Raw genomic sequence first — 12,261 nt, 5'->3', positions numbered from 1 at the left:
TGGAAATCTCTCTCTTAACAACTCATTGTGGGGTGGGGGTGGGAGACGGGTGGGCGGGGTGGGTTAGGGTTGCTGTGTTGCTTTACTGACCAGCAGTGGGTTGACTCTCATGTACTTTGGCCAGCCGGGGTCAGTCGGGCACAGCGGGGTCAGAGATCGCGAGTAAGGGTCAGTGTTCCTCGTCCCCATGAGCACGGCCTGCAGCTGAGGATGCTGGGATTGCAGATCTCCGAGCGCCTCCCGAATACTGCCCTGCACTGTGTAGATCTGCAGATCATACCTGAGAGAGAGGAGGGGGGTGTTACCAACACAGGCCACAAGGGGGAGACAGAGATACACACACACAGACACAGACACTGGGGAGGGAAATAAGACTCCCATTGCATAGCAGTCTGATCAATTCCTGGTTTTACGAGGAGTTTAATAAGACACACCTGAGCTTGTTACCTACTGTGGCTAATTAAGCTCATAGTAAAACCTGGAATGGGTGACACTGCTGTGCAATCGGAGTCTTGTTCCCATCCCTGCTACCTGAACACAACAGAACAAAGGACCTATTGAAAAACTTGCATGCATGCTTTTGAATGATGTGCTGTCAGGGGCTTTTTGTTAAAAACCAGAGACATTCAAATGAAGCCTGCAGTTACTAGAATCTTTCTGAAGCGTTTCCGAGAAGGCGAGTCTATTCTCGTTTCTTTGAAGAGTGTAACCTGAGATCATGTTTAAGATTTTGTTTTTTTTCATGTTGGTAATGAAAATTCTTTAAATAACTCAGGACTTAACCCATTACATGCCTGATTATTGTTTATTAAAAAAATAACAATATTCAGAACACAAGCTGTATTTATGTATTTCGATACAATACTATCAGACTTTTGCGGTTAACAAAATTCGAGGAAGTTATCATAACAATATAGTTAAAATTCAAATAACAGGGAGATCCCAGTTAAAAATGCTCAAAAAAAAACTACAAACGAGGACAAATGCACTTAATGGGTTAATGCTTTTGTGACTATCGCTCTAGATAAATACCTTGTGATTAACTGTTTCACAGATCAATAGAGGACGCAGATGGAATTCAACATGGAAGGCAGACTAGCACGAGGACGACAGGAGCATTAAACAGGCGTGCAGACGAGTGCTGCACGAGCCCCCTACTCCACTATTCAGAGCGAGCTCACCACGAGCAAGGGGCATTGCTGCTGAGGGTGCCAGTTTACCATTCCAGGAGCAGCGAGGGAACAAGCAGCTGCTTGGGTTTGTGAGGATCGCTGCTGTCCGCAGTGAAAGCGCTCTGCCAGGGAAGGAAATAAAGACTCCCACTGCATGTTTTGATCCGTTCCTGGTTTTCACTTGGAGCCTCAGCTGACACACCCATGAGCTTGTTACCTCGTGGTAAAATGTGGACTGGGTGGAAATGCTGAGCAATCAAAGGGTCTTATTGCCATCCCTGTACGATCACGCCCCTTCAGAGAACGACAGGGTGGACATGCAGCCCCTCCCGTCCCCCGTCCCTCTCCCCCAGCCTCACCTCTTGATGGTGTCCTGTATGAAGCGCTCCATCTCTGGGAAGGGAGAGACGGTTCGGATGTACAGAGCCTGCAGCTTCTCCTTACAGTCCGGGGCCCTCCTGAAGCACACAGAGAGGAGGGGAGGGGAGGGGAGGAGAGGAGGGGGGAGGGAGAGAGGAGGGGGGGAGAGGGGGAGAGGGGAGAGGGGAGAGGAGGGGAGGGGAGGGAGGGAGAGAGGAGGAAGGAGAGGGGAGGGTTAGAAAATGCCCTGGGCTTCTGTATTTTGTATAAACAGTTCATGTCAGTAGAATAGACTTGTGTAGCTGTTACAAGCCTTGCTTTACTATCACACACACACTGAGAGACACACACACTGAGATACACTGATACACTATGACACACACACTGAGACACACACACACTGAGAGACACACACACACTGAGATACACTGAGAGACACACACACACTGAGATACACTGAGACATACACACACACAGTGAGATACAGATACACACACACACACACACTCTGAGATACACTGAGACACACACACACACACACTCTGAGATACACTGAGACACACACACACACTGAGATACAGAGATACACACACACACACACTGAGATACACTGAGACATACACACACACAGTGAGATACATACACACACACACACTCTGAGATACACTGAGACACACACACACTCAGATAGAGACACGCACGCACACACACACTGCACTCACCTCTGCAGCGCTGCATGGTACAGGTGCAGCAGGGCGGTGCAGTCTTTGCCCCCGTTGAACCCCACGCAGATCTCAGACAGGCTGAACTGGTTCAGAGCCTCCTCAATCGTCCGCAGCGCCGACGCCACCTTCAGGCCGAGTGGAGATCCTGCAACACGACAGCCAGTCAGAGCTCACCTGCTTTTACCCTCTGAGAAGGGGGCTGGTTCATTATCTTCTCTGTGCTTCACTACACTGTGCTGTGCTTTTACCAGGGGGATACCACAGCAGTAAACTTTGAGAAGGGGGCTGGTTCATTATCTTCTCTGTGCTTTACTACACTGTGCTGTGCTTTTACCAGGGGGATACCACAGCAGTAAACTTTGAGAAGGGGGCTGGTTCATTATCTTCTCTGTGCTTTACTACACTGTGCTGTGCTTTTACCAGGGGGATACCACAGCAGTAAACTTTGAGAAGGGGGCTGGTTCATTATCTTCTCTGTGCTTTACTACACTGTGCTGTGCTTTTACCAGGGGGATACCACAGCAGTAAACTTTGAGAAGGGGGCTGGTTCATTATCTTCTCTGTGCTTCACTACACTGTGCTGTGCTTTTACCAGGGGGATACCACAGCAGTAAACTTTGAGAAGGGGGCTGGTTCATTATCTTCTCTGTGCTTCACTACACTGTGCTGTGCTTTTACCAGGGGAGGAGGTACCAAAGCAGGGTTGGGGGTCAATTCCTTGTTTTTCAATTCCAAATCCATTTTTAAAACAGTGTCTATAACTGAGAAGCTTGTTTTAACAGAATGGAATTACACCAGTACAATTACAGCAGTCCAGTTTGAGAAAAGAACAGGACACAGAGAGAGAGAGAGGGGAGACGAGAGAGAGAGAGAGAGAGAGAGGCGGTGTTACCGGCGTGTGCCAGGCGGTACACCTCCTCCGCGGCGCGGGCCACGGGGTCCTGCACCAGGGGCACCACGCTGCCCGGGGGCAGGTTCTCTATCAGGTAGTGGAGCGCCTCCTCGAGCCGGGGCAGGGAGTCCGAGTCCAGGGTGAGCTTCACGCGGTGGTAGTTGCTGAGCCAGTCGGGGTAGGAGCCCAGGCTGACGCAGCGGTGGAAGAGGGCGTCGGCACGGCTGAGCGCGGGCGCGATGGAGAACTCGTCCGCGTCCACGAACACCGCCCGCGTGTGGAAGGAGGTGCGGGGGTCAGCGAACAGGTGCTGCAGCCCATCCAGCGCTGACTCCAGCAGGGAGGGGATGCCAGGGAACAGGTAGACGTTGCGCACGCTCACCAGGGGGTACCTCAGGGGCTCCCCGCTCCTGCGGTCCGTCCCGTAGTTCAGCACTGACGACTCCGGCACCAGGGCCAGCTTCATCTCCGGCCGGGCCGGGTCCGAGGTACCGAAGTGGGCCTCCACCAGACGGGCGAGCTCGGGGTTGGGTCTCAGCTGCTCGCGGAAGGCCAGGGCCGCGCCCTCGAAGGTGACGTCGTCGTGGGTGGGGCCGATGCCCCCGGCGGTCAGGAGGTAGGTGTAGCGCGGCGCCAGGCTGGCGATCTCCTCCGCGATCAGCCGGGCCTCGTCGGGCACGACGGACACGCGGCACACGCTCACCCCCAGAGATCGCAGGCGCCGGCACATGAACAGGGAGTTGGTGTCCTGGGTGTGACCCTGGAGAGAGAGAGAGAGAGAGAGAGAGAGAGAGAGAGAGAGAGAGAGAGAGAGAGAGAGAGAGAGAGAGAGACAGAGAAGGGAGAGAGAGACAGAGAAGGGAGAGAGAGAGAGAGAGAGAAGAGAGAGAAGGGGGAGAGAGAGAGAAGGGAGAGAAAGGGAGAGAAGGGGGAGAGAGAGAGAGAGAGGGGGAGAGAGAGAGAAGGGAGAGAGAGAGAGAGAGAGAGAAGAGAGAGAGAGAGAGAGAGAGAGAGAAGAGAAGAGAGAGAAGGGAGAGAGAGAGAGAGAGAGAGAGAGAGAGAGAACAGAGAAAACATCCAGTATCATTATATATCAGGGTTGGAAACAAGACTCCTATTGCACAGCAGTTTCGCCCAGTCCAGGTTTTACTACCAGCTTGATCAGCCCCCAGTGTGTCTAGCTAACAAGCTCAGGTGTGTCAAACCAGGAAAGGATCACACTGCTACGCAATGGGAGTCTTATTTCAATCCCTGTTTAATGCTGTACAATCAAACGCACAGGCACACCCTTATGAAAGTTTAGCGCGGTCATTTGGTAGTTTTTAAGAGCTTAATTAGGAAACAGAATCGGCTCAAAATAATTTTTAAAAGGGATCAAAAATAAACCGCGAAAACTTCGCACCCTAATTACAAAACGGACACATCGATAGGAAACTTGGAACACCGTGGCTCACCTTCAGGATCTCGTCGCCTATGATGATGATGCCGGCGGTGACAGCGCCCCCCTGTGGCTCCTCGGTGTCGGTGCTGGATGCGGCCATGGCGCTGGCGAGACGGACGCGGAGGTTCCGCAGTCGGGAGAGACTCCTGCAGGCGAGCGTGACGCGGAGGTGCATCAATGCGCGGCGAGGGGGGGCTGGTCTACGTCATCCCCAAACCACAGAGCATCGCAGAATCACTGGGAGAACCAGGCACAAGCGCAGAGTGGGCGGGTCAGTGCCTGGGTTTCAATAACAAATTCCCCATTCCTTTTTTAAAATCCATTCCCAATTCAAATCCCTCTGAATGTGTTTTGTTCAGGAAACATAGGAGAGAATGTGTATCCCACTCAGAAAATAATGTAATGTTATTCACGGTAAAACGTCTTCAAAGAGGTTCTGAAAAATTCAGCGTGACGCGTCCCCCAGGTGTTGCTACAACTGTTTAAATAACGCACCTGGCGTCTTTCTTTTCATTGTTAACATCCTGACAGCTTTTAACGCTGATGACTTTGAAGTCTGCTTCAAAGCTCTTTTTGAAATGGCTGCTCTAGTGCACTGGGGGTTGAGATCCGTCCTCTAAATCACTGCAGGAAGAGCGATTAAGAAAAAAAAATCAAAAAGTCCTCTGGCTTTTCTGAAAAGAGCTTTGAAACAGACTTTAAAGTTATAAGTGTTAAAAGCTGTCAGGACGTTAGCAATGAAAATGACGTCATTTTAACAGTCGTGGCAACACGTGGGCACGTGTAACTGTATATGTTTCGCAACCCTGCTATTTACTCTTCAAGGAACATAATATCTATCTAGTATCTCTCTGTATAGTTCTCTTTCTCCAACCCTGATGTTAATCTGTAACACGTCGCCAAACTGGGGTGTTTAACTGCAACTTTTGTTTTTTTAAAATACTGTGATCGAATGTTTAAATAACATCCATGCACTAGAAATACAAACACATTCTCAAACACATCACTTTAGCACACAGAAATCTAAACCCACAACCCACACCTTCTGCGATAATTACGAAAGCATTAAGACCCGACCACGTGGGCGGTATTGGTCAATATACCGGACTGTCCAAGAGCGTCCCGAGACCCGATCGCCCCTGGAAGGTCCATTACTCCCAATATATCTCATTGCGCTTAGAAAATAAAAGACAGAAACTACTTTTGTGGTTTAAATTTGGATATATTGACAGTTAATGGACCCGCCCCCCGCCAATGAGACGCCAGGAAATAAAAAGCAAATTTTCACAAATGTTTTTAAAAAAAAAGGTTTCAAGTCACAGTAGTAAGCCGACAGTAAGAGCTATTTTTTTTTATAATTTTCGTATAAATGCCCATCGTATTTTAATAATTGCACATTTTAACATAGGGCAGCAGCGTGGAGTAGCGGTTAGGGCTCTGGACTCTTGACCGGAGGGTCGTGGGTTCAATCCCCAGTGGGGGACACTGCTGTTGTATCCTTGAGCAAGGTACTTTACCTAGATTGCTCCAGTAAAAAAACCCAACTGTATAAATGGGTAATTGTATGTAAAAATAATGTGATATCTTGTAACAATTGTAAGTCGCCCTGGATAAGGGCGTCTGCTAAGAAATAAATAATAATAATAATGTACACACACGTTCATAAAGTTTAATATAATCCGGGTCGGGTCTGATTTTCATTCATGATAAATTAAGACAGATTATTATTTTTTTAATTAAGACAGCTCGTGGAAATGAACACCTTAATTATTAATAGCGCGCAGTCTGTCGTATTAAAGACATTTCGGTATCTGGATTATCAACCTCTATCGAAACACTGCCATTCATTGCAATGCGGTACAGCCAGCGTATTTCAAAGGAGAAAGGTCTTGTATATTACAAAATAAACAACAGACAGTGTTAAAAATGCATTGTACGTCAGACTTTGTACTTTAAACTCGTTTAAAAATAAAAACATTGAACAGTACTGTACCGTGTAGGTCATGTGAAATGTAAAATATACCTTCTTTATAGTGGCAGGTTAACGTATCTCTTGATCCTCGCTGGCTTTACCTATTGTAATTAAATACCCGGTGCTATGTCAAGAGCTGTTATTATTTCTAAATGTAATACACTGTTAATTAAATATTAATTCTGCGGTTTTAATAACTCTCCAGCCTCCGCCGACCCGTCTTCAAAACCGCACAGACTTCCGGGACACACGCGGTCCAATCAGAGTGGAGATTGAACGAGCATGCGTGGATCAGAGTGCAGAGCGGGTGTCACAGTCAAAGCGGTCCCGGGTCACTTAAAAACATTTAGAAGCTCGTAGTCGTGTAGTAACCCCCCCCGTCCCCCCCCGTCCCATAAAATACAACAGCACACGTTCAATTTACAGAGTGTATAGTTTATTAAAATATACAGGGACTGTAGATAGAAAGAAAATGTTTTTTGTAAAAAAAGTGCACACTTGTAAAAATATATTTTTTTGCAACGTTTGAAAATATTGCGTTGTTTCACAATACAGATATTTCCTGGGCGCTTAAAAAAAAAAAAGGTTCCTTCCACAAAGATTTGAATAACCACGTGAAAAATTAGGTGTTCACTTTTATTTTAGAAAACTTGCATACAGTATCGTTTCCTCGAGACAGTGACCTGTTGTTTTCTCTATACTGGTGAAACCCCACTTCCGTTGTTTTTCATATAAAGCTTTTTTTTTTGTTTTTTTGGTTCACAGTTTCTTTTTCATGTAGTGGTCACTTACACTCATTTATATATTAAAAAAAAAAAAAAAAAGATTCATTCTGATTTTGAGAATGCATCTTCCCAATTTAAAACCAGGGATTTGAAGCAGAGACTGAACTGCTCCCTCCCTCCCTCACCCCCCCTAAGAGAAAGGGTGCTCCCTCCAGTCCAGGGCAGGCTTGAAGCACAGAGACTGAACTGCTCCCTCCCTCCCTCCCTCACCCCCCTAAGAGAAAGGGTGCTCCCTCCAGTCCAGGGCAGGCTTGAAGCACAGAGACTGAACTGCTCCCTCCCTCCCTCCCTCACCTCCTAAGAGAAAGGGGGCTCCCTCCAGTCCAGGGCAGGCTTGAGGCATGGAGACTGAACTGCTCCCTCCCTCCCTCCCTCACCCCCCTAAGAGAAAGGGTGCTCCCTCCAGTCCAGGGTAGGCTTGAAGCACAGAGACTGAACTGCTCCCTCCCTCCCTCCCTCCCTCACCCCCCTAAGAGAAAGGGTGCTCCCTCCAGTCCAGGCTAGAATCACTGCCATTATGGCAGGGCAATATGACAGGAATATGTATTTGTGTTTTGTTTGAGGGTCTCTCTCTCTCTCTCTCTCTCTCTAAACCAGTTTCATTTGGTTGATCTCTAACCTTGAAAAGGGATTCACGCAATTACCAAACAATTGAGAATGAAAAAAAAAAGCAAAAAGGAAAATTTAAAAAAAAGAGTTCATTTTGTGATTGGCAACAGCAGTCAGTGATGCAGTGTGTCTGGTCCAGGTGTAGCAGTCATGGAAACAAGGATCCACTGGCGCGCGTCCGACCCAGTCCCACCTCACAGGCCGATCGTCTTCTTAGGCAAAGGCCGTCTGAAAAGCAGGATGTGGGGCTCTGGGGAGAGGGGGGGGGGGGAGGAGGGGAGAGGGGTTAGGCAGGGCTGGATTTTTTTCCCACAGTAAATAATGGTTCATTTCACTGTCCAAAAATAGGTATTTCACAATTAAACATGTATTGAAGCAGAAAAATCAAACAGCGTTGTCACATTCACAATTGATTCTCTAGAGTTCTTAAAACAACACATGTTTCTAAATATTAGGGCAGCAGTCTGGAGTAGTGGTTAGGGCTCTGGACTCTTGACTGGAGGGTCGTGGGTTCAATCCCTGGTAGGGGACACTGCTGCTGTACCCATGAGCAAGGTACTTTACTTAGATTGCTCCAGTAAAAAACCCAACTGTATAAATGGATAATTGTATGTAAAAATAATGTGATATCTTGTAACAATTGGAAGTCGCCCTGGATAAGGACGTCTGCTAAGAAATAAATAATAATAAATGGTTACCTGAAAAACAGTAAACGCTAATTTGCAGAAGATTTCATTTTTTTTTTTTTAAATATAACTACATTTAAAAATAACAGATATTTGAAACGTCTCCTCCTTGGGCTGGACAGAGCGAGATCTTGAGCAGAAATATGTTTCCTAGCTTTGATGCAGCCGGTGTCTTTTTTCATTGAAGACGTTTTAAAGAAATCGCCCAGCTCTGTGCAGTGTGCGTTCAATCATTTAACAGGAAGGAAGCAAACTGAACCGGCTGCCAGGTTCCTGAAAGCAGGATCACAGGCAGCGCGTCAATCAGGCAATGGGTAATGGGGGTGGGTTGGGGGCTAGATTGAAGTCTTTAAAACCTAGGAGTGGACAACACCCTACAGCACAGAAACCAGGACCAGAGGACCATGGGAAATTAAATGGAGACTTAGGACAGAGGGACGCTTCTTCACACAGAGAGTGGGGAGGGGATGGAATGGGTTGCCATGGGTTACCAAGCCACGCTGTTGATGCAGAATCACTGGGATCCTTCAAGACCCGACTTGACAAAGAGATCAGTCAGCTGCGAGGACCCGGACCAAAGAGCATGTGTCACAGCATCAAGTGATTTCAACATTACAGAAAGGAAATACTGCAGGCCTGTCTGACAGCCACGCCCGTCCCAGGTACAGCTGAGCTGGAGACACAGCCAGCTACGCCTCTCCCAGACCGGCCAGCTCTGCTATACCTGTGGACAGGCAGTGGAGGCGAGGGATTAGACCTGTTCTGCCCAAACCCGGTCCTGGAGAGCCCCTATCCAGCAGGTTTTATACGTAACCTTGAATCATTAATTTCTTAACACCTGGAAGAATTTCACTGTGATCAATTAAGCAGGTGATTTATTAAATGAAGTCCTTTAGAGATCATTTGGTACAAAAAATGAACTACCCTTTTCAGCCCTCAATGGGCTGGATTACATGCTCGGGAAAATGTCATGACTTTTCTGTCTACTGTCATGACTTATTTAAGGTGGTACGGCTGAAATATAATTTTAGATCGTTTTGGTTTGTTTAATTTAACAATTCCTGCTTTGAAACTTCATGTTGTATTTGAATTTTGTATAATGTATTACATTTGTATTCAAACATAAACCAAAACGAACTAAAATTGTAATCCAGACCGTACCACCTTAAATAAGTCATGACAGTAAACAAGTCATGACATTTTCCCAGCATGTAAACTGGCCCAATGACCAGAGTTCCATTAATTGAACAAGTTATTTGCTTAATTGATCAATAACTTCCATGTGTTCCCAGTCTTTAGAAATTAGCGATTTAGGGAGATCTACAAAGCTTACTGGATAGGGGGTCTCCAGGACCGCGTTTGGGCAGCACTGCATTAGACCGACCCTTCCCCCCCAGACTCACCAGGCTGGTGGATCATGTAGTGCACCCAGCCCTGGCTCTGCTGCACCCCAATATTGCGCCACTCCGTTTCAGTCATTAGATGAGTCTTGGGGACCAGCTTGGCAATGTCTTTGGGGAGCATCACGTGCCTGAGGAGCAGCGAGACAAGACAGTTCTTATGACTGACCTCTCCAAAGCAGAACCATGTAGATCAGAGACCAACTGCACCTCAATTCAACCCCCCTCCCCCTTTCTTGAGTTGAAGCAGGGAAGGAAATAAGACTCCCATTGCATAGCGGTTTAATCCATTCCTGGTTTTACTGTGAGTTTAATAAGACCCAGCTGGGCATGTTACCTACACACACTGGGGCTGATCAAGCTGGTAGTAAAACCTGGAATGGGTGACACTGCTGTGCAATAGGAGTCTTATTTCCATTCCTGTTGTGTATATATTAGACACACATAAATAAAAAATAGGAAATAAAATCCTTGAAGCAACTGACACAGGGATGAAAGCAAGACTTGAATTGCATAGCAGTTAGATGCATTCCTGGTTTCACTAGGAGTTTAATAATCACACACCTGAGCTTGTTACCTATAGAGGCTCATCAAGCTGATTTTAAAACCAGGAATGGGTGAAATAGTCTCATTTCCATCCCTGTAGAGTATAACTTAGATCAGAAAAATGTAACAATTTCTCCAAGTAATACACTACTACCAGGGTCAGAAAGTGGTACATCGTCAGAAAGCGGTACATCGTCAGAAAGCGGTACACGATCAGATTTTAGATAACCCAATTTGTTGTTCATCGGTTAAAGTCACATACATTTGCTGAACTGTGGAAAAAAAATATGAAAAATAACTAAGGGCCCAAATTCAGTACATCGTACACCGTTCAGATGGGCGTTTCCTTGATTTCTGCCGTGTCCGGGCAAGCACGGTGTACCACGTTTTAACGCGTACCACAAAATAACACACCATTGTACAGTACAATGTGTTTTTGTAAGACTGTAGCTTAAGCAATACTGTCATTTACTTGAGTTTCCCGATAACACAGATAAACTAGTCTCGGTTACTCGCTGTGAAGTATATAAACCAGTTTTTTTTTCATCTTTGCAAGGAGTCTATTTCATAATTACATTTATTCAACAGTGACAAATTCTAATACAGTGTCTTTCCTCCAAAACATAGGCTGCCTTCAGACATTTTACACACACAGAAAAAAGTGTGTATATCAACAGTTGCGTGCATAACAGTCAAAATGTACACAACTATACCAAGGGAATGATTTTAGTCAAATATAACGTACCTGTATTCAAACTGCTCATCGTCGTACTTGTCAGAATAATAAATTTGCTTCTGCGACATTATTAGCAGAATATATATTTAAAAAAAATAAAATAAAATAAAAAATTAAAGACAGTATTATTGTAATACAGTAAACCGGACGGGCAGTGTGTTTATATCGCGAAGTAATCGCCCGGGTTTATATAAACTATGCAGACGTCGTACTGATCCGTAACCAGCATAAAACTAACACTCCGGGTTGAGATACGTGGAAACCAGCGAAACTCTTCCAGTTTTTGTGTTTGTTTTTCGCTAAACACGATTCGTTTCCTTCGAGACTCCTCTCTTTCCCCTTTTCTCGGTCCTTCTCCTCTCCCACGCCTCCTTCAATTCAAACTCGCCGCCCCGCCTGCTGATTGGACTAGAGCTTCGGTCCCACCCTTGTCACATGATCCGAATTCGCGGCGTCATTGGTCGAAGGGAGCGCTAACGGACCCTCGTCACATGCGCCTCCTTCGGAAGCTGTTGCGTGTGAAGATCTCGCGATGTTAGCAGAGGTTCCTCCAGGACGGATAGGACAGTCAATCCCGTGATGCAGTTCGGTGCTCCATTACAGGCGCCATTAGTGGAGCCCACTCAGTACCGAATACATTGCGGTGATGCTGGGTTGCAGTGCTAGGATATTATTATTATTATTATTATTATTATTATTATTATTATTATTATTATTATTATTATTATTATTTATTTCTTAGCAGACGCCCTTATCCAAGGCGACTTACAGAGACTAGGGTGTGTGAACTATGCATCAGTGCATACTTGTTTTGTAACACTTGAATGTATTTTGTATTTGCTTGCGATTGTAAGTCGCCCTGGATAAGGGCGTCTGCTAAGAAATAAATAATAATAATAATAATAATATAAAGTGACTCACTGTTATTTATGCGAAT

General features: G+C 46.1%; 2 protein-coding genes across 2 annotated transcripts; both read right to left on the bottom strand.

The window, feature by feature from the left end:
• Positions 1-63: 63 nt before the first annotated feature.
• Positions 64-6,856, bottom strand: LOC117965054 (FAD synthase-like). The gene is made up of 6 exons (XM_059006007.1): positions 6,614-6,856; positions 4,604-4,869; positions 3,150-3,909; positions 2,255-2,402; positions 1,532-1,630; positions 64-280 (listed from the first exon to the last, which is right to left on the bottom strand). The coding sequence occupies exons 2-6, from the start codon at positions 4,763-4,765 to the stop codon at positions 64-66; spliced, it is 1,386 nt and encodes a 461-aa protein (XP_058861990.1). The 5' UTR covers positions 4,766-4,869; positions 6,614-6,856.
• A 951-nt stretch (positions 6,857-7,807) lies between these two features.
• Positions 7,808-11,762, bottom strand: LOC131703264 (cyclin-dependent kinases regulatory subunit 1). Its single transcript, XM_059006359.1, has 3 exons — positions 11,334-11,762; positions 10,046-10,173; positions 7,808-8,206 (listed from the first exon to the last, which is right to left on the bottom strand). Exons 1-3 carry the CDS (start codon positions 11,390-11,392, stop codon positions 8,151-8,153), a joined length of 243 nt encoding a protein of 80 aa, XP_058862342.1. The 5' UTR covers positions 11,393-11,762; the 3' UTR covers positions 7,808-8,150.
• Between the last annotated feature and the right edge of the window lie 499 nt (positions 11,763-12,261).

This window comes from Acipenser ruthenus, chromosome 32 (assembly GCF_902713425.1).
Source record: "Acipenser ruthenus chromosome 32, fAciRut3.2 maternal haplotype, whole genome shotgun sequence".
Lineage (NCBI taxonomy): Eukaryota > Metazoa > Chordata > Actinopteri > Acipenseriformes > Acipenseridae > Acipenser > Acipenser ruthenus.
Note: the sequence above shows the minus strand (reverse complement) of the source record. Positions and strands in the feature narration are given on the sequence as shown.